The 23,147-nt window shown below is 40.6% G+C and overlaps 1 protein-coding gene across 1 annotated transcript in view; it reads left to right on the forward strand.

Moving 5' to 3' along the window:
* The window catches only part of DNAH8 (dynein axonemal heavy chain 8), a 332,098-nt gene that overhangs the window by 226,243 nt on the left and 82,708 nt on the right, over positions 1 to 23,147 (forward strand). Inside the window, exons 76-78 of the mRNA XM_034660654.1 lie at positions 4,876 to 4,997; positions 9,462 to 9,580; positions 10,861 to 11,063. Of these exons, the coding sequence (XP_034516545.1) occupies positions 4,876 to 4,997; positions 9,462 to 9,580; positions 10,861 to 11,063 (444 nt within the window). The remainder of the gene's footprint in view (positions 1 to 4,875; positions 4,998 to 9,461; positions 9,581 to 10,860; positions 11,064 to 23,147) is intronic.

A 23,147-nucleotide genomic window follows, 5' to 3' on the forward strand; every position in this document is an offset into this window, starting at 1 on the left:
CTCCCCGAAAAAGAAGAAAGTGGCATTTAAAAAGGACCCTGAAGGATGGGTAGAAGTGAAGGAGACATTCCAGGCTGAAACAGAACAGCACCCGAAAAGGAATGAATGAAGGGGGCATGTCCATTGTGAGCCTTGATTCCTAGAGGAAGGATTTTCTTGATCTCGTGAGAGATACGGAGTTGTGTAAGGTGGTGATGTGGTCCCTCAGGAACCTCATATCGTCTTTTAGGAAGATGACTCTGGCAGACATGCATAGGATTACAGAGAAGAGTTTCAAGGGAGTTTATTATAATCTTCCCAGCCACAGGTCAGGGTAATACATACCTAGGGTAGAGACAATGGGAATATAAAGGAGAGGTCATGGAAATACAATGGCAACAGACCAGATGGAAGAGCCAAGAAAGGGGTCGGAAATGAGTCGAAGATTTCTGGTTTAGTTGGTTGAAAGAGGATGAGTTTGAGAATTGTCAGGGTGGGGGGGATAGTGAATGTGATTTGGGACCCTCATTTCAGTCAGAATAGGCCAGGTTTTGTGGCCATAAAAACAATCCCAAACTTTCAATGGCTTGACACAATAAGGATATATTCTCATTTATTCTCTCTCCAATATGCCTGTCATGGTCACCCAGGAACTGCTTCTGTAATTACTATGGCAGGGGAATGGGATAAGACAAACCATGTGCCGACTTTTAAAAGTTACCCCACAAGTGATGCATGTCACTTAAATGCTCACCTTTCATTAGGCAAAGCAAGACGTACAGCCACCACTAACTTCAGAGAGAGCAGGGACACGTGCTTTTCCCATGTGCGTGGAAGCAGGGGATCTTGAACATCTTTGAGAAGCTCTGGTGACTAAACGCATGTGTTGAATTTGAGATATCCAGCAGACAGTTAGAAAGGGTAGGCCAGACAATTTAGAAGAAGTCAGACAGCTGCAAAGATAGGGCATAGAAATAACCACCAAAGCCATGGGAATGAAAGAGATCATGTAGGAAGAAAATGTAGAGTATTTCTAAATTCAGACTACAAGGGGATAGGACACGATACACTTTTATCCACAACATCCTATTTATAATAAACAGGCAGTAAACTAGAACTTATTACTCTATCATCATCTTTCTCTACCCTAGTGAATTTCTTCCTCAGCTTCAGGTTAGATGACTGCTGTAGAAACTTTGCAGGCAGCTATGCAGAATGGCTAAAATTTGTTGACTTTTCCTGTGTTGTAGTCCAAAGGAAACTGGAGCATGTCATAAAGTTCATAGTTTTTCTCAGGTCTAATGCACCTGGAGAAGTTGATGTCTTAAAGTGTAGCATAGGGCAGCGTGGTACAGTAAAGTGTGGGCTGGACTAAGAAGCAGGGACAGGAGCTGGGCTCTGCCACTGACCAGCTGTGTGAGCTCAGAGACCATCACCTGCTCCATCCATGTATGAGAGGCTGCGGGCCCAGAGGGGAAGTGACAAGTACCACCTGGGAGAGGCGGGCAGGCTGTACCGAGGGTCCGGGCATACAGGTTTTTGGACTCAGTGACGTTTAAATAAAGCAAGCCTGAATTTACCAAACCTAGAAAGCTCCTTTGACTCATGGCAGTCACCTTAAAGCCCTCATTTGGACTTGGGGCCACATCCGCAGTGTCTGGCACACTGGGCCATGGGGAGGAGGGACACTGAAGCCTGTAGGAATCTAGGCAGAAGCAGGAGCAAAATGGGCCTCAGATGCAGGAAGGCCTTGTAACTGTGGCAGAGAAGTGGGATGGGGGTGTACTTTGAATCTTCCCTGATCTGTGAGCTGGCTTTGCTTCCTGAATCCCATCTGCCAACATGGCCCCTGAGAAGGAGACAGATATGATTTAGAAAGCAGGAGAAACACATATCGCATGGTGCACTGGGTGTTATATGCAAATAATGAATCATGGAACATTGCATCAAAAACTGGGAATGTACTGTATGGTGACTAATATAACGAAATAAAAATTATAAAAAAAAAGAAAGCCAGAGAAAACCTGGCACTTTGGGCCACAGTGGTAGGACAAGAGAACTGGAGGTAGACAGAGGTCAGGTACAAAGATCCTTGTCTCTTCCTACTCTCCTGAGGCAGAACCACAGGTGGGTACAGAAAGGTGCTCGAGAAACATCCAGACGGGAGGTACCCCTGCACTCTGCCCGGTGCCAAATCCCACATGACAGCTGCAGGGCAGCATGGGTGGAGAGGAGCGGTGAGAGGGCTAAGCCTGACGTTTGGCAGGCAGGGGTGTGGGTGTGGACATGTTGACAGGGCTGGGCACAGCAGAGGCCTGGGGTCAAACCAAGAAGTTGCAGGCCCTGGGGAACTTTATTCCTGGACACAAAGGACCAGTCTCTGTGGACAGCAGCCCAACGCCCGCATAGGTCAGTCAGGATTTGTCACAGCGTCGAGGATGCGGTACAGGGATCCCAGCCTGTGGCAGAGACCGAAGGGCAGCATGTCAACCTGAGGCATCCTCCCCGTCACGACACAATCCCAGCCCACCTGCCTCTCCCCTCGCCCACCCAGACAGACCAGAGCCCTTACCTGAAGGAGACTGGATTCTCTGAGAGAAAGGATGTAACTCAGAGGAGACCAAGAAACACAGTGAGGAGGGAATTTGTGCGGAGGGTTGGAGCGGTCACAGGAAAATTAAACAGTCTGCGCATCTGGGTCGTGGCGAGGGCACGTCTGTGACCCCACTTCATAAAGCTGGAGCGCCAGGGAGGGTCAGATTGCACAGGGCCAGGAGAGCCAGTGAGAAGAGTTTGGATTGAATTTAGTTGGCAGTAGGAAGCCATCGAATGTTTTGACCAGGGAAGTAGCATGAACAGAGCAGTGCTTTAAAAAGACTAATTTGGGATTGGATGATCGGTTGTCGGCAGTAGTACAATCAGCTCAGCAGTGAAAGAGGTTTTTTGTTTTGTTTTGTTTTTTTGAAAAACAAAAACCAAAACAAAACTGGTTTATTATACAATTTGTATTAGTTTTGAACTGGCTTACATTTTAACCAAATTATTTTTACAAAAATGATAGATGATTTTGTTTTCAGTGTTTTTTTTTTTACAAAGTTAACAAATATAGCCCTTAGATCTTGATTTTTTAAAATCATTTTTAACTCAGTACTTAATAGGGAAAGAAGAAAGACCTATTTATCATTGCAGAAGTATTTGATCTCCTAGGAATGACTGTCCCTTTGTGTCAATTCCTACTTGTTTTCTGCAGTATTTGGAAGGTGCCTTTGACTTTCCTTTTCAACTAAGAATGTCAGAATACTTTGAAAAATGAAATAGATACCAGGAATAATCCTGTGTTATAGAGTGATTGATCTAACTATTTTCCCTGCCTGGTTATTTTAGAAAGATATCATCTTTCTTTTGTCATAAACAATGGACACAAAGACACCTTAGGGGGTCTGCACTCGCCTTCCAGATTGGATTGGACCTGAGCCTTCCAAAACAGAGAATTCATGTCAAAATAACAGCTAATGATTACGTAGCTCTCACTATGGGCCAAGACTGTTCTGAACTTTCTACATATGTGAATTTATTGAATCTTCACAACAACTAATCTGGTAGAGTCTATTATTACACCCATTTGGCAGAAGAGGAAACTGAGAGAAATCGAGTGCTTTGTCTGCGTCTATGCAGCTAGCAAGTGGCAGAGCCAGAATGTCTTGGGGGGGTAGAGTGGACTGTGATTTTTCTGGGTTTCGGGAGGTGCACCAGGGTGTTTCAGAACACTCTTTGTGGCTTAAATGTCTTCTCCGGATGTCTTTGAGGCTTATGGTCCCATGAAAACATTCCTCTTGGAAAGAACCAAGAAGACAATGCATTTGACTGTAAGTTAGAGAAGCAGAGTCCCTTGAGTCTGCAGGTGATCTCTGCAGCTGTGGCTTCTCCTTCAGTGAACCCAGTACTGGCAGACACGGTGCGAGAAGATGGCTTTCTCTTCCCCCAGCTAGCAAGGACTGGGCGTCAGGAGGAAGGCTTGCCCGTTCTAAAGGTGTTGTGGGGCTCAGAGCCCTGACCCAGAGGGGGCGCAAGGGGATTTACAAGAAAAGAATACTTCAGCTCTTTCACCTTCTCGGGAAGGTGCTAGAGGGCGAGCAGCCCCTGATGGCAGTCCTGTCTACCCCCTCTTTTGCCCGAGGGTTGATACGTGATGTGGTGGCATTTGATAGTTCTTCAGGAGGATTCTGGATTTAGAAGTTCAGAATCACTGTTTTGCACACATCTGAATTAAACAACACGGCTGATAAGTAGAGGAATTTTGAAGCTGTAAATATAATTGTGTGTCTGAGTGGAAGATTGTCCCGTTGGGTATGCTCATTTGATTTGTGATTTGCTTCAAAACGTGATCCAGTGCTATAATTCACACTCTCCTCCCTTAAAAACCCACGGAAGTATTATATCCCTCACGCCCTCCATCTGTCTGTCTTTTTGACCTGGTGAAAAACAGTATTGAGTATCAAACTTCTGGAGGAGTGACGGCTAAGAAATGACTTTTAAAATCACACATGAAAAGATCAGGCTATTCATTGATATCAAAATTGTAAGTTTCTTGAAATTGATTGTTTTAAAAATACAACAAAAACACAAACAATTGCAACCACCCAAGAAAAATTCTGTGCAGGGAGAAATGCCAAGGAGTTGCCATCTGTATTTTATAAAATGGTATAAATCAGAAAATAAAACACTAAGACTTGAAGGAAATGAACCCCAAAAAGATAGCCACATTTTCTGTCGTGATTACTTTCCAATTTTCCCATTTTTCTCTGCAATATGGTTACCTCGCTTCTGTTGTTTGGAAAATAAATGTCTAAAAATGAGGCACAAGCTGACCTGATTCCCGCCAATGCCTTTCCCCAGGGGGAGCAGCTCTGGATCTGAAAGCCTGCCCTCCCAAGCCGTTTCGCTGGATCCTGGATATGACCTGGCTGAATCTTGTGGAGCTGAGTAAACTTCCACAGTTTGCAGAAATTATGAACCAGGTAACAGAGGGCTGGAGAACAAAGTACAAATCTGTGAACCCAAACATACCTGGGGCCATTTTAATTGGGGCCTCCTGGCGACAATTCCTTTACCCGACAGGCTCAAGGCAATAGTGTAGCCCTAAGGCACTGAGCTCTCTGTGGGCAGTTTTGGATGAAGAATACCAGAAGGAGCTTTGTCGCAGGTGCAGGCGGCTGCCTTTTCCTCCTGTGTGGTGGGCAGGGGTCATTTATGAGCCTGCTTAACTCAAGCTGTCAGAATCAGAACTGGGGGGTAGAGCCTTTTACTGTAGATTATTTTATTGTAGACTGTGTTTTTACATTTTTACTGCTGCTTCTGATTAAATAAATGGTGCAGATTTGAATTTGAGGCAAATTAAGAGGTTGGGGTCCTTTCAGAAAAGCCGTCATTTTCATGGTGAAAGTCTAAAAGGGTGAAGGGTAATGGTGAAACAGGGCCTGATTCACCTGTTGCTTTTCTTATTTGAAAATGAAGATGTGTTACTGTGGATTAGTTGTTGATTCAGTTATCATTGGACAAACATTGTGCAACTCAGAATAAAGATAATTGTTCATTTCCGAGGTTTGTTGGTGAGAGCCACCTGTCACTGATGCAGGCCTGCGGTCTCCCAGTGTTGGATGCTGAAAATCAGCTTTTTTGGGGTTGCTGGTGATGGACAAGTGGGGCGATGGGTCGACTACAAGGTGGCAGAGAGCTCACGCTGTCATCACGCGATCCCCTCCCCCCCACACGCCCCTACCCTGCCCAGCATACACTAGATATGTCCGTTTAGCAGCATTTATGAAACGTTACGAAGATTCTTTACGTGTTCAGCCTTGGCTGGGTCAGAGGCCCTGGCTTCTGTCTGTGGTGGATGGTAAGCTTTGTTCTGTGGTACAGCCACACATGAGTCCTTCAAGCCCAGACAAACACTTTGGGAAGAAATAAGGCGGTCCGAGTCTGGCAGGAGACTGGTAAGGGAGACCTCGGAGCACCACTGGGACAATCACTCAACACTGGCGCCCTCTGCTGACAGGTTATATTGACATGAATTATCGTTTGCCTCTGTTAATTAGAATTTCATTTTTTTAATTATATTAGTCACCATACAGTACATCATTACACTACGTTTTGATGTAATGTTCCATGATTCACTGTTTGCGTATAACACCCAGTGCTCCATGCAATACGTGCCCTCCTTAATACCCATCACCGGCCTATCCCAATCCCCCACCCTCCCCTCTAAAACCCTCAGTTTGTTTCCCGGAGTCTGTAGTCTCTCATGATTCATTTCCCTCTCTGTTTACACCCCCTTCATTTTTCCCTTCCTTCTCCTAACAATCTCCCTGCTATTCCTTATGTTCCACAAATGAGTGAAACCATATGATAATTGTCTTTCTCTGCTTGACTTATTGCACTTAGCATAATCTCCTCCAGTTCCTTCCATGTTGACGCCAATGTTGGGTAGCTATCCTTTCTGATGGCTGAGTAATATTCCATTGTATATATGGACCACAGCTTCTTAATTCAGTCATCTCTTGAAGGGCATCTTGGCTCCTTCCACGATTTAGCTATTGTGGACAATGCTGCTATGAACATTGGGGTGCATATGGCCCTTCTTTTCACTACGTCTATATGTTTGGGGTAAATACCCAGTAGTGCCATTGCTGGGTCATAGGGTAGCTCTATTTTTAACTTTTTGAGGAACCTCCACACTGTTTTCCAAAGTGGCTGTACCAACTTGCATTCTCACCAACAAAGTAGGAGGGTTCCCCTTTCTCCACATCCTCTTCAACAGTTGTAATTACCTGCAATGTAGAATCGGATAGCTGCTACTGCTTAACAATAGGGTAAGAACTTTGTGACAACTCTAACCATGCCCGGGAAGTACTACCGTCCCACTTTATAGAGGAGAAAATGTTAGATTCAAATGTNAAGTAGGAGGGTTCCCCTTTCTCCACATCCTCTTCAACAGTTGTAATTACCTGCAATGTAGAATCGGATAGCTGCTACCTGCTTAACAATAGGGTAAGAACTTTGTGACAACTCTAACCATGCCCGGGAAGTACTACCGTCCCACTTTATAGAGGAGAAAATGTTAGATTCAAAGAGGTTAAGTACTTGCCCAAGGCCGCATAGCCACTCAATGGTGAAGCTGTAATCTGTCCGACCTTCCGCTCCTTCCCTGACATCAGGAGTCATTTCTCTCCAGCTCACCATGGGGTGGGCCAGAAGCGCGGGGGAGTAGTCATTCTCACGCAGGTTGCAGAAGTTCATGGGGCCGGCCATCTGGTGGCTAGCCCTTTGGCGTCTCTGTGGGGTAAAAAGGGCAGAAGGAGAAGGGGATCCGTCTCTAGCTGAATGGGTGCCAGGAACTGAAACAAAAGTAGTCTCCAACAGCAGCTGGTCTGCTCTGGCATCTCCTGCTGAACTGTTTAGCCCCCGGAAGTGGTGTAGCTGACGGGGCTGGGAAAAGGAGTGGGGCGTGGAGGTCAGCAGCAAGGAGGAGATCGCATTGCCCCTCCCAGGTGTGACTCGCCCTGGAGGCTCTATTGACTAGAGTCAGAATGAGCAGATGCAGGGCCAGGCAGCTGGGAAGAACACCCTCTTCCTTCCTGTGCCTCCTCTCGAGCCCCCAGGGGTGGAGGAGGCCCTGGGGTGGGGTGGGGGTGGAGCCGTGTGGGTAGTGCGCAGGCGCAGGGGCTGACGCAGCGGGGTGGGGCTCCAAGTGTGGCCAGCAGATTCTTTGGGAGCGGTCAATGTCAGGGAGCCACTGCAATTTTCAGGAGAAAGATGACAGTTGTGAAACATTTCAGAAATCCTACCCCCTCTGTTAGTGCCGGGGGGGGGGGGACAAAACTGTAACTAAGGTCCAGAGCAATTGTTTGGCTCTTCCTTTGCACCCGGCCTGGATCCTGTTTGATGAATTGCTTGCACGGCCCCGTGCCTCCGTGAAAAATGAGGATAATGCAGGTAGAAGTACAATCCTCGGCTCTGGCCCATTAGTACCTGCTCTATTTGCATTTGCTGTTCACTTTTGATGCTGACCATGGCTTTGAAAACATGCTTACAAACACTGTCTCAGGAATCCAGGCTGCATGTTGCTGAGAGGCAGCGTCTGACTCACCAGCCTGTTGTTCTTGTGTAGTTTTGTCGGTACTGGGCCTTCCGGGAGTGCCTTTTAATGCCTCAGAAACTGGCGTGTCATTCCATGCTTCTGAAAGAACAGGTATTCAAGACCAGCTCTTGGAGAGACTTCTTTTATTCTTTTTTTTATTATTGTTAGGTTACATCAGTCATCATCATTAGTTTTTGATGTAGTGTTCAATGATTCATTAGTTGTGTATAACACCCAGTGCTCCTTACAACACGTGCCCTCCTTAATACCCATCACCGGGCTGCCCCATCCTGTCACCTCCCTCCCCTCTGAAACCCTCAGATTGTTTTCCAGGGTCCATAGTCTCTCATGTTTTGTCTCCCCCTCCCATTACCCCCCTTCAGTTTTCTCTTCCTTCCTCTAATGTCCTCCATGCTATTCCTTATGTTCCATATATGAGTGGAACCATATGATAATTGTCTTTCTCTGCTTAACTTATTTCACATAGTATAATCCCCTCCAGTCCCATCCATGTTGATGCAAATGGTGGGTATTCATCCTTTCTGATGGCTGAGTAATATTCCATTGCACTACTGGGTATTTATACAAATACAGATATAGTGAAAGATATAGTGAAAGATACAGATGTAATGAAAGGGGCACCTACACCCCAATGTTCATATCAGCAATGTCCACAATAGCCAAACTGTGGAAGGAGCTGAGCTGTCCTTCAACAGATGAATGGGTAAAGAAGATGTGGTTCGTATATTCAGTGGAGACTTCTTTTATTCTTAGGTTTAAGGTCTCAAGGCAGGGAATCATTAAGAAAAGAAAACTTTAGTTTTTGTCATCTATCACTATTTTAAGTAGAGGTCAACATTTAGAGGTTGGGTTATCAGAATGGTCTATATCAGAATGGTTCTCACCCAAGAGAGCATTTGACAATGTCTGGAGACATTTTTCGTTGTCATGAGTTGGTGGCATCCAGTAAGTAGAGGCCAGAGGTGCTGCTAACAGTCCTACCGTGAGGAGGGCTGCTCCCCGCAATCACCTGGCCCAGAATGCCTATCATACTGGCAGGTTGTAAACCCCTGGTCTGTGTTTTTTCCTGTCCAGTCATTTGGTGTAATTGGCACACAGTCTTAATTTCAGTGAATAATATAGAAAAGCGATGGAAAAACCGAAAGCAAGTTGTAATATCCACGTTCTTTGAGTCACTGATTCTGGAAAAAAAGTAAACTGTGTGGTTATGTGTGAAAAACTGTCTGCCTATAAAAAGTGACCCCCTAAGGTTACTCAGAATTCTCTCTGGTGTGTTCCAATTGCTTATAGTCTTATGGCTTGCTAACTGGTTTATTTATTTTAGATATCTCGTAATGAGAAAGGATGGAAAAGCTGGTTTGATAAAGATGCTCCGGAGGAAGAAATTATCCCTGATGGATATAATGATTCGCTGGATACCTGCCGCAAACTTTTACTTATCAGGTGAGAATAGGTATTATCAGACCTAGAAGCGTCACTCACCATATTGACAAATTACAGATCGTACCTCAGTGAGTTTACTTCACTGTGTCCCACAGCGGTTATTATAAATGTGTGTGCTTCCAAATTGCTGTTTGGGATGGCAATTCCTTAGTTCCTTGACAAGCAAATAAAATGGTGATGGTGGCAGGGAATGTATTAATGATAGTGCTTTGAGCAAAAAACATGAAAAATATGCCTCTCTTATTCCCTTTGTTTATCATTTACCATTGAGTGAATCATTTATTGTTGAATTTACTTCTTAAAAAAAAAATAGACCTCATGGAGTTGCAATTAGTCTATAAGCTGAAATTCAATTTTACTGAGAAAAAAAAAAGCCAAGAACTGCCTATTGAAATGTATAAATGCTGTTTTGACCATTAAAAATGGAAACAAATTTTGAGATTGATGTTAAGGAAAAAAATTCTTCCTTTTCTTTCCGTTTCCTTTTCACTTTTCATGTTTTCTAAATATCCAGGAGCTCAAAGAGGGCGTCTGTATTGGAAGGTAGAGGGGTGTGTGTGTGTGTGTGTGTGTGTGTGTGTGTGTGATTGATGGGCAAGGCAGGAGGGTGGAGTGGGGGGTAGATGGGACCACAAAAGAACAACGAAAAGATGTAGGATGACTTTGGAGTAGTTTTTTTCTTTCTAATATTATACACCTGAGCTTTCATTTCTTAGAACAAGTTGTTTTCCTGGACGTTGTTCACTCTTTGCTGGTCACCAGAGTGGTCAGCAGTGGTGACCTCATGATTATGATGTCCAGAGTATGAAAGGGCTACTCGTTTTTTTTTTTTTTTAAGGATTTATTTATTTGAAAGAGAGAGAGAGCATGAGCAGGAGGGGCAGACGGAGAGAGAGAGAATCTCAAGCCGACTCCACCCAGGCGCCCCATCATTGATATGATTTAAAAATATAACTAATTAAAGCTTCAGAGTAATTGGTGCTTCTGAAAATGAGACGATTGAATCAGCTGGCCTCTAAGTTTCCTTCTGGATTGGCAACAGACCCTGTTGTTACTGGCTCTGCCCTATTTCTTGCCAGTGCCTCGCACCAAAACCACATGATTAAATTTGTATTCATCCAGGGATGGAAAACCTTCCCACCCTTCTTTCACAGACCTGCAAGAGGGAGGATTAGTTTTTTGTCCTTTGCTAATTAAATATGTTCTTTACATGCATAGAATTAAATAGAATAAAAAATGAACACACTGCATGTTTTCCTCTAACTTGTATTCACTTCTAGGTCTTGGTGCCCAGACCGTACTGTTTTTCAAGCAAGAAAGTATATTGCAGATTCTTTGGAGGATAAGTACACAGAACCAGTTATCTTAAATCTGGAGAAAACTTGGGAAGAAAGTGATACACGGACACCTTTGATATGTTTCCTGTCCATGGGATCTGATCCCACAATTCAAATTGATGCACTGGCCAAGAAACTGAAGCTGGGTATGATCATAAATCCTTGGAATTTAGGAGAACTTCCATATTTTTGTCTCAAACCTTTCCTTTCATAATTCCATAACTGATTCTTAGAAGTATATCTACAAAACTGAGTTAAAAAATATTAAACTCTTTCCTCCCTTTTCAGATCTCCTATAGATCTAGGAGGGTGGGTATGATATAGATAACTTTGTGCAGAGAGGAACACACTTATGTTAGGTTTTTTTTTTTTAAGTTTGAACAGAGGAACATATCACACGGATAGCAGGCTAGCAAGAATGAACATACTGGGGTATTTCCATTTCTATATAAAATTACAGAAAAGTCTATTTTGTCACAGATTAAAAAACTATAACCATTGTTGTAACACACAGTAATTAGAGATTTATTAATTCTTTTTTTAAAATGCACCTTTCTTTTTAAATTTAAATTCAGTTAGCTAACATACAGTACATCAGTAGTTTGTGATGTAATGTTCAACGATTCATTAGTTGCGTGTAACACCCAGTGCTCATCACATCACATGCCCTCTTTAGTGTCCATCACCCAGTTACCCCTTCCCCCTACCCACCTCCCTTTCCACAACCCTCAGTTTGTTTCCCAGACTCAAGAGTCTCTCATGGTTTGTCTCCCTCTCTGATTTCTTGCCATTCAGTTTTCCCTCCCTTCCCCCATGATCCTTTGTGCTGTTTGTTATCTTCCACATATGAGTGAAACCATATGATAATTGTCTTTCTCTGATTGACTCATTTCACTTAGTATAATACCCTCCAGTTCCATCCATGTCAATGTAAATGGTAGGTATTCATCCTTTCTGATGGCTGAGTAATACTCCATTGAGGGATTTATTCATTCAGTAACCCTTTAGTACGGCAGCAAGCTAGATTCAGGAAGTACAGAGACGAATATAACATAGCTGGGAAGACAGACATGTAAGCATGTAATTGTGACAGTGCTCTAGGAGTTACACAGACACACCTAACTACGAGATTCAGAGCTAGTCAGACTGCAAGGGGTGCAGGGGAAAGTATCACAGTGATGATATTTTGAGTAGGATCTAAAAAAATAGATAAAATTTCACCAGGTGGGATGGTAGGAGATAGAAGGAAAGTGGCTCCAGGGGGAGGAGGCAGGGCAAGAAGAGAGCAGTTACTGAGTCAGTAAGACCAGAGCACAAGGACCTGTGTGACGCAGAACACATCTTGGTAAGATTGAGCCACTCTTTTATAGGATAGCTATTTATAGGAGGGCTGTTTATCCACTCTTCATTCTCTGGACATCAGAATGTGTTTGGAATTGCCATTTGGTATCTTTTAGATTCAGATCTCTATAACTATACCTTATTGGGTTAAGTCATTTATGTCTTTATAAAGATTATAAAAGTAATTGATTATGAATAACTAAACCTAAACTAATGCCCTAGGAAATAAAACTTACATTGAGTTATTATGTTAACATGACGTGATATAAAATCAATTCAGTCCTCTCCGAGTATTCACCATGTGTCCTGCATGAAGAAATTACTGTAAACCATCAGCTTAGGGTAGCACGGTCTATGTTCATTCCCTCTTTCTTCATCTTGACTTTGCCCTATTGTCACCACACTCTTCTATGTTCTATATGGATCCATGTTTGAATGGTCACTTTCTTTAGTGTGAACACTGATATCCAATGTAAAGAGCTCCCAGGTTCTATAGCAACTGTTCCTGATTAAGTCTCATTAACCACCTTTAATGTAGGCTGTGTTGCTCTGGTATTTACGGCAACATGCCAGTCATTTTCATTGGCCTGAGCGATGCCTCTCTTGCAGCCCAGTAGTTTGCAGATCTCCCTCAGATATAGTTCTCTATGGATCTTTGTCCTGTTGCTTTGTCCAGCTGCCCCACTTCTCTCTGCTTATGGGTTTCTTTTTTCTGTCTTACTATGAACGAATCTCCATGTGACCTAATTCTTGGTCTCTGGTTGTTAGCTTCACTACATGTCCAGTAAGTTCAGCACTCTCAGGGAAAGTCCCCTTACTCTCTTGCTCCCAAGTCCAAATATCAAGGGAAGAAATTCATTGGTTTTGCTTTGGTCACGTACTCCTTTATGGACCGATCAATGAACTATTGCTGCAGAGATGGGTTCACAGCAGGAACCACACATATGGAGCTAGAGTGGGGTCATTTCTTAGAAGGGGATATTGTTCTTAGAAGATGAGCGTATTTCCAACTAGAATTACAGTGTCAGATGTTACCTCAAAATAGTGCTATCATCTAGGACAAGGGTTTAAGAAAATAAATAAGAAAGTCAAGGTCTCCACTGGGAGAAATTATAATCATGATATTAAATGGATACATAAGGCTGGAGTTGTGTTCTTACCTTTAGGGTTATTACATGTTATCATACTACTTTGCTTGGCAATTTGGTGATTTTCATTTCTTGCCATGACTGTAGTTTTTCCAACAATTGTTCAGGTTTCTGTTGGTTACTTTGTTAGGATGCTAAAACAGAGTGGATCTGATCCTGAAGGACCCAATGAATTTTATAAAGAACTCCTTGTTGAATAATTTTTTAAAATGCTAGAAAGTCTCATGCTCTTCACTGCTTTGGATTAAAAATCCCTAAAACAGCTGTGAAAATGAAACTATTATATAGACAGAATAACATATTAATCTAGTCTCTACCACAAATATTTTATTTGTGTAACTGGATAATAGATAATCATAGAATACTCAAGGCAAATAGGCTGGAAATCTTGAAGTTCAACTACCTTATTTTATAGCTGGGGAAACTCAGGTCTGAAGATCAGGTCAGGCAGCCAGTTGGGGACAGATCTTAGTGGGGTCAGATAAGGTCAGGCCTGATCTCAGGGCTTCCAAATCCCACTACAATGTCATGCTCTTTCATTTCCTCTCACCGCCTTCATTGGATGAATTAACCAGTTACCAAACAGCAACTTGAGGGATGGGCCCGAGTCAAATATATTTTTGTAAGAAAAGAAAAACTTCTCACTGTAGATATTGTCAGGTGCCTGTCAGACTCTGCAGTGAGAGATTTGGAGCAGATAAATTCTGCCCAGAAACACGGGGTGCCTCGTCAAGAGGAAGAAGAGACAGATGGCTTTAGCATGAGAACCCTATCAGAGCCTGGGTAAGGGAGAAGGGGTCCCAGATAAACGAGGGGTTTGAAAATAGAATCCAAACACAAATGAAAGAGAACAAGTAAAATACAAACCCACAACTATACAGAAGAAGGAATGAGAAAATGGGTATAGAAACATATACAGATGAAAAAATTTTAAATAAGAGAATAATATATAGTTATGGTAATAACCTTCAAAATATCATTAAAATTGACAAGATTGTAAAAAAATACAAATTTACAAAATTTTCTCAGAAAAGGTAGAAAAACCTGAATACACTAATAATCAGGATAAGAAAAATTAGAAGTTTTTAAATTATGGCCTCAGCAAAGGCCCTGGGCTTGGATGATATTTTTAGTAAATCCTTTAAAAATTTCACGTTTTATTCCATTTCAGAACAAAGAAAAAGAAGATATATTTTCCTCTTTAAGGAAATAGCATTATCTTGTTATAAACAGACAAGATAGTAACTTAGTAAAAGAAAGAAAACTACAGATTGACCCTACTTATCAATAAAAATGTAACTAAATGCAAGCAAGAAATCATTATAACATTTAAAAAATAACATGCAAAAAAAGTAATAATTTGCCTTGACCAAGTAGAAATGCATGGGTGAATATAAGAAGGATATGGTGTTAAGAAATCACGTCACAGCAATAAGTAAAAGGCTTTTCCTTAGGCTATCATATTATTACCTTGATAAATGCTAAAAAGGCATTTTATAAAAATTCAGCATTTGTATTTGACTTTTAGAAGTTGAAGCAGAAGAATATTTTAATATGATAGTAAATATGAACTTCGGACATCAACATTTTACTTACTGGTAAATAACTAGACACATTAAAGTCAGAAATAAGATAAAGATGTCTGCTATCACCACTATTATTTGGCATTGTTGTGGAAGATGTAGCAATGTATTGTAAAAACCATAAATAAAAGATACAACTTCTGGAAAGGAGGGACAAAAATCATTACTCTCAGGCAGTGTAATTGTCTAACTAAAAACACAAATGAACCAACTGAAAAACTATTAGATTTAACGGGACACTTTGGGAAGGTAGCTGGTCACAAAATAAATATATAAAAAAATTAATGGAGCATTCTTGTAAAATAAAATGTAAAAAATCCCATTCACTATAGCAATAAAAATAAAACTAAGAAATAATTTTTAAAATACCTACTAGAAGAAAACTATAAAACTTTCTTAGAGGCTTAAAAGTAGGATAGAATAAATGGAGAGTTAAACCACATTCCCAGTGTAAAGATTCAATATTGTAAAGATGTCAATAGTCTCTAAATTAATCGATAAATTGAATGCAAGTCTAATTGAAATTCCAACTATATTTTCTGTTCTAATTGGATAGTAGAGGGATCTTAGATCATCTAGAACAGTAAATGGACAAGAATAACCAAGAAAGCTTTGAAAAGGAAAAAGAATAATGGGAAACAAGCATCACCAGATTTGTAAACCATTATCAAATGACAATAATTTAATCAGTGTGGAACTGGCTCAGAGTAGATAAACAGATCAATGAGGCAAAATGAAAGGCCTCAGATTAGGCTCTACTGTCTATAATAGCTGAGTCTATGATAAGATTCACATTTCAGATCAATGGTGGAAAAATAGATTAGTCAATAAACATTGTTGGGATAGCTGGATAACTTTAGGAAAAAGTAAGGATTTTATCTCACATTAAACTCCAAAGTAAATTCTAGATTAATTAAGCTATGAAAGAAAAAAAAAGGAATATATTGATACTATTGGGGTAGCTAAGATTTTCTTAATCATAATACCAGAATCTAAAACCAAGGCAGATAGTTGGACTGGAAGAAGTTTTGAAACTTCTACATGTCAAAGCACCGTTAATAAGGCACAAAAGAGGATAGATATGTGGGCTGGGAATGACAGCATTCCATTTAAGCTGGAGACACTGGCAGTCCTTATAAATATATATATATCACAAATCTAAAATCTTCATATACTTTGTCTTAACTATTCCATATGTATGAATTTCTTCTAAGAACATATCGAGAGATACATATCAAGATTTATATGCAAACATGTTTCATCTAGCACTATTTATAATACTGAAAAATTGAAATGTCTTAAATGTACAAAGGGTTGAATGAACAAGGATGCATCAACATGATGGAATACTGTGCCACCATTAAAAACTTCTCCAATAATATTTAATGACTGTAAAATGCTCACAATATACTGTTAAGAAGGAGAGGTTTAAAATAACATAAGTGAGTGTGTATATCTATATCTATATAGATTGAGATATGTGTGTATATATATGTGTGTGTGTGTGTATCTACATATATGTAATATGTAGATAGATAACTTTTAATGCAGGTGGGTCTACAATCCCTTACTCAAAACATCTGGGGCCAGATATGTTTCAGAAATCAGAATATTCCAGCTTTTAGAAAGGCAGTATTTCATGTATTATGTAATATACTGCAGTTAAGATTATTAGTATTCATAGAGATAGGAATAAATAGTCTATAAATAGCCTCATACCCAGTCAGGTCAATTTTTGCCACTGCAATGATTTTGTGCCAAATTTTCACTTTTCAGAACATTTCAAATTTTAAAATGAGGGTAAGTGACTGTGGATTGTGCATATTAAAAAGATGAGAATGAAAATCTAGGGAGGGTTATTCATGAATTTCATTTTCTTCCTTATACTCTCCTATATTTTCCAGTGCTTTCACTATGAGCATATATTACTTATTTAGGGAGATGCCTGGGTGGCTCAGTCAGTTAAGTGCCTGCCTTTGGCTCAGGTCATGATCCCAGGGTCCTGGGGTCAAGCCCCACATCAGGCTCCTTGCTCAGTGGGGAGCTGCTTCTCCCTCTGCCTGCTGCTCCTCCTGCTTGTGCTTTTTCTGACAAATAAATAAATAAATAAATAAAATCTTTTTTAAAAATTACTTATTTATATATAAGTTTAAAAAAAACAAAGAGGAGAAGTGAACGAGACACAAGCCTGATTTTGGAAAGAAATGGAAAGGCCACCGAATTCTTATTAAAGTTCTCAAATACGAACAAACAAAAAACCCAAACCACCAAAGTGTAATTATACTTTTTTACCTGCAGCAACACTTCCTACAACACCCTTCTTTTGAGAGTTCCTGTTGTGGTGGTGTGCATCTTTCCCCCACATCTCTAGAAATTTAGACTTGTACTGCCTTTTAAATCTTTATTTATTTGAGAGAGAGAACAAGTAGGCAGAGTGGCAGGTAGAGGCAGAGGAAGAAGCAGACTCCCCGCTGAGCAGAGAGCCTGATGCGGGGCTCAATCCCAAGACCCTGAGATCATGACCTGAGCCGAAGGCAGCTGCTTAACTGACTGAGCCACCCAGGTGCTCCTAGGCTTAATACTGCCTTTTTTCTCATTGGCCCCTGCCCTTTGAGACCTTTCTCCTCCGAAGGGCAAAGATTCCTCACTTTTCCAGTGTCAATCAATCTAGTTGTTCCAGACCATTCAGAAAATTTATGAAATATTTATTGACCTATGTTAAAAATGAGGAAAGATTGCAAGTCAATAACTTAAACTTCTACCTTAAAAAACTAGGAAAAGAAAAACAAATCAAACCCAAAGCAAACAAAAAGAAACAATAAACATTTCAGTGAAAAAAAAACGAAATGGAGAATAGAAAACAACAAAGAATCAACAAAAGTATCTTCTTTGAAAAGATCAACAAGTATCTAACAACCACTAGTTAAAAAAAAATTAGAATGTTGGTAATATACTGAGCCTCACTCCATAAGCCCCCCTACTTCGCAAGACTGTGAAATATGCAAAGAGGTTAATTTAAATTATCCTTTTGTAAAGATCAGAAAACATAATTCGATGATCAATAACTTGCCCAGCAAGTAAGTGAACATTTGATGACAAGGGAAATAAAGAGTAGTACAGGGAAATTCACTCTCAGAACTTATTAGACAAACCATGGAAGTGAATCCCAAGGATTATGAAAGAAATAGAACCTTAAATGAGAAAAGGGAAATTCTCCATAATGGATAATGTATGCCATTACTTCATAGTAAAAAAAAAAGAAAGAAAGAAAAGAAAAAGAAAAAGAAAGAAAAGAGAAAAGAAAGGGAAAGAAAGAAAGAAAAAGAAAATTGACAAATCTTTAGTTCGACCAAGAGTAAAGGAGAGAAGACCAAGATTACTAAAATCAGGAACAACAGGGGGAACATCACTATTGACCTGACAAATAAAAAAAAAAAAAAGATCATGAGTGAATACTATGAATGATTATGCCAATAAATTAGGTAACCTGAATGAAGTGGGCAAATTATTAGCAAGAGACAAGTACTGGAAGTGACTCAAGAAGATATAGAAAACCCGAATAGAACTATAAGAAATAAAGATACTGAGGAGGAGGGAAGATGGCAAAAGAGTAGGGGACCCTCTTTTCATCTGATCCCTAGATATCTATCAAATCATTCTGAACACCTGTGAATTGAACCTGAAATCTAAGAAAAGAATCGCTGCAATTTATAAATAGAAAAGCAACAACTTTCTGCAAGGTAGAAGGTGCAGAGAAGTGAATCCAAGGCAATATATTGGAGGATGAACTGCGGGGGAAGGGAGCCTCCATAAGTCAGCATTGGAAAGTGATATAGCAGCTGAGCACAAAGTCAGAACTTCTAGAAGTCTGCTCCTGTGAGAGACATCCCTGCCTGAAATGTGCTCAGGTGGCAAAGCGGGGCAGACTCCTAGGTGGGACAGTGTGGTCTCAAGGATTGTTGGGGTCACGGAAAGAAAAGGGATGCCTGAGTGTGGCAGCATTTCCAAGCGCTGGAGCCAGGAAGCCAGCTACAACCAGCAAGACTCAGAGTGGCCTTTCAGCTCCATTTGCCATAAACCATGAACCAAGGCAGGATTCGGGACCACTCTCCAGCAGGGGCCTGGCCAGTGGCAGAACTTCTGTGAGACCCTGTTCCTTTCCCAGGAAGAGTGGTGCGGATGAGCGCACAATCTGGTGATCATTCCAAGAGTGGGGCCCAGCAAGCGGTGGAGCCATGGTGAGATCCCCCCCCTTCCCAAAAGTGATTGACTGTTTTTCCCTGAGGGTGCACTGAAGGGTGGGGCTGCAGTTGTTCAGCTCTGGAGCTGGAGATTGGTATGCTGCCTATTATTATTATTTTTTTAATCCTCTAAAGCGGTGTGAAAAGCCATCCGGGAACAAAAGCCACATAGAACAACCTGAAGCAGTTTACACTGTGCCTGTCCCCCTAGCAAGGGGTGGTGCGACTCCACCCAGGCAAAGATACGTGAGAATCAGTGCAACCGCCCCGCCCCCAGAAGACCAGCTGGAACATCAGGCTTATACAAAGTCTATGGATCACACAGAACTGAAAAACTCCTGCGCTAGGGGAAAATAGTATATAGAATTAGAGGTTTTGTCTTAAGATTCTTTAGTCTTTCAGTTTAAAATATTCTTTTTCTTTTTTTTTTCCTTTTTCCCTTTTCAACTAGCTTCTTATTGTATCAGCTCTTTCTTTAAGTCTTTTTAAAATTTTCATTTTTACATTTGTATTTTGTAGATATGTTCTTCATTTTGGGCTTCCTTTCACTGTATTCAATTCTATTTTTTTAATAATATTTTTTTATTATCTTAGTCACCATACAGTACATCCCTAGTTTTTGATGTAAAGTTCTATGATTCGTTACTTGCGTATAACACCCAGTGCACCATGCAATACGTGCCCTCCTTAATACCCATCATCAGGGGCGCCTGGGTGGCTCAGTCGTTAAGCGTCTGCCTTCGGCTCAGGGCAGTGATCCCGGCGTTCCGGGATCAAGCCCCACATCAGGCTCCTCTACTAGGAGACTGCTTCTTCCTCTCCCACTCCCCCTTCTTGTGTTCCCTCTCGCTGGCTGTCCCTCTCTGTCAAATAAATAAATAAAATCTTAAAAAAAAATACCCATCATCAGCCTATCCCATTCCCCCACCCCCTCCCCTCTGAAGCCCTCAGTTTATTTCCCAGAGTCCATAGTCTCTCATGGTTCATTCCCCCTTCTGTTTACTCCCCCTTCATTCTTCCCTTCCCTCCTACCAATCTTCCTAGTTCTTATGTTCCATAAATGAGTGAAACCATATGATAATTGTCTTTCTCTGCTTGACTTATTTCACTTAGCATTATCTCCTCCAGTGCCTTCCATGTTGCAGCAAATGTTGCGAAATTGTTANGAATTCGTTCTTTCTGATAGCTGAGTAATATTCCATTGTATATATGGACCACAGCTTCTTAATCCAGTCATCTGTTGAAGGGCATCTCGGCTCCTTCCATGATTTGGCTATTGTGGACAATGCAGCTATGAACATTGGGGTGCATATGGCCCTTCTCTTTACTACGTCTGTATCTTTGGGGTAAACACCCAGTAGTGCAATGGCTGGGTCATAGGGTAGTTCAATTTTTAACTTTTTAAGGGACCTCCACACTGTTTTCCAGAGTGGCTGTACCAACTTGCATTCCCACCAACAATGTAGGAGGGATCCCCTTTCTCCACATCCTCTCCAACATTTGTTGTTTCCTGCCTTGACAATTTTTGCCATTCTAACTGGTGTAAGGTGGTATCTCAATGTAGTTTTGATTTGGATTTCCCTGATGGCTAATGATTTTGAACATTTTTTCAATGTGTCTGTTAGCCATTTGTATGTCTTCATTGGAAAAGTGTCTGTTCATATCTTCTTCCCATTTTTTGATTTGTTTATTTTCTTCTTCTGTATTGAGTTTGAGATCTTGGATACCAGTCTTTTATCTGTAGTGTCATTTGCAAATATCTTCTCCCATTCTGTGGGCTGCCTCTTAGTCTGTTTTTGTATATATATGTTTTTATTTCTTTATAATTTGGGGATCTAGTGTCTGTTAGATTGTATTCTCTCTTCTCCCCCTCCCTTTCTTTCTTTTTTCGTTTCTGATCTCTTCAGATTTGTCTAGTGTATACTTCACTGGGGTTGTGGTTGATTTTTTTTATTTTGTTTTCTCTGTCATCTATTCTTCTCTGGACAAAATGACTAGAAGGAGAAATTCACAACAAAAGAAAGAACCAGAGGTAATACTCTCTTCCATAGATTTAATCAATATGGGTATAAGTAAAATGTTGGACATATAATTTAGAATAACAATTATAAAGATACTAGCTGGGCTTGAAAAAAGCACAAAAGACACTAGAGAATCCCTTAGTGCAGAATTAAAAGAACTAAAATCTAATCCAGCCAAAATTAAAAATGCTTTAACTGAGATGCAGTCTAAAATGGATGCTTTAATGGCTAGAGTAAATGAGGAAGAAGAGAAAGTCAGTGACATAGAAGAAAAAATTATGGAAAGTAAGGAAGCTGAGGAAAAGAGAGAAAAACAACTAATGGATCGTGAGGGGAGGCTTCGAGAAATCAGTGATGCCATAAAGCAAAACAATATTAGAATAATTGTGGTCCCAGAGGAGGAAGAAAGAGGGGGACAGAAGGTATATTTGAACAAATCATAGTTGAGAAGTTCCTTACTCTGGGGAAATAAACAGGCATGCAAGTCAAAGAGGCACAGAGAACCCTCCTCAAAATTAAAAAAAAAAAAAACATATCAACACCATGACATATAAGAGTGAAGCTTGCAAATTTCAGAGATAAAAAATCCTGAAAGCAGCTTGAGACAAGAGATCCTTAATCTACAAGGGTAGAAACATTAGATTGGCAGCAGACCTATCCACCAAGACCTGGCAGGCAAGAAAAGCCTGGCATGATATATTCAGGGTACTAAATTAGAAAAACATGCAGCCAAGAATACTTTATCGAGCAAGGCTGTCATTCAGAATGGAAGGAGAGATGAAAAGCTTCCAGGATAAACAAACTAAAAGAATATGTGATCACTAAAACAGCCCTGTAAAGAATATTAAAGGCAATACTGTAAGTGAAGAGACAGCCCAAAAGTAACATAGACCAGAAAGGAAAAGAGACAATATAAAGAAAACAGTGAGTTTACAGGTAATACAATGGCACTAATTTCATATCTTTCAGTAGTTGCTCTGAATGTAAATGGGCTAAATGCTCCAATCAAAAGACACAGGGTATCAGATTGGATTAAAAAGCAAGACCCATCCATATGCTGTCTACAAGAGACTCATTTTAGACCCAAAGACAGCTCCATATTGACAGTGAGGGGGTGAGAACCATTTATCATGCTGATAGACATCAAAAGAAAGCTGGAGTAGCAATCCTCATCTCAGACAAAATGAATTTTAAACCAAAGATAAAGGGATGAAGAAGGACACTCTATCATACTTTAAGAGTTTTTCCAACAAGAAGATCTAATAATTATAAATATTTATATTCCTAACTTGGGAGCAGCCAGTTATATAAACCAATTAATAACAAAATTAAAGAAACACATTGATAATACAGTAATAGTAGGGGACTTTAGCACCTCACTTTACAGCAATGGACAGATTGTCTAATCAGAAAATCAACAAGGAAACAAAGGCTTTTAATGATACACTGGACCAGATGTATTTCACAGATATATAAGAGCACTCCATCCTAAAGCAACAGAATACACATTCTTCTCAAGTGCACTGGAACATTCTCCAGAATAGATCACATACTGAGTCACAAAACAGGTCTCAACCAGTAGCAAAAAATTGGGATTATTCCCTGCATATTTTCAGACCACAATGCTTTGAAACTTGAACTCAATCACAAGAGGAAATTTGGAAGGAACTCAAATACTAGGAGGATAAAGAGCATCCTACTAAAGAATGAATGGGTCAACCAGGAAATTAAAGAGGAATTTAAAAAATTCATGGAAACAAATGAAAATGAAAATACAACTCTTCAAAACCATTGGGATACAGCAAAGGTGGTCCTAAGAGGGAAGTACATAGCAATACAAGCCTTTCTCAAGAAACTAGAAAAGTCTCAAGTACACAAGGTAACCTTACACCTAAA

This window comes from Ailuropoda melanoleuca, chromosome 5 (genome assembly GCF_002007445.2).
Source record: "Ailuropoda melanoleuca isolate Jingjing chromosome 5, ASM200744v2, whole genome shotgun sequence".
Classification (NCBI taxonomy): Eukaryota; Metazoa; Chordata; class Mammalia; order Carnivora; family Ursidae; genus Ailuropoda; species Ailuropoda melanoleuca.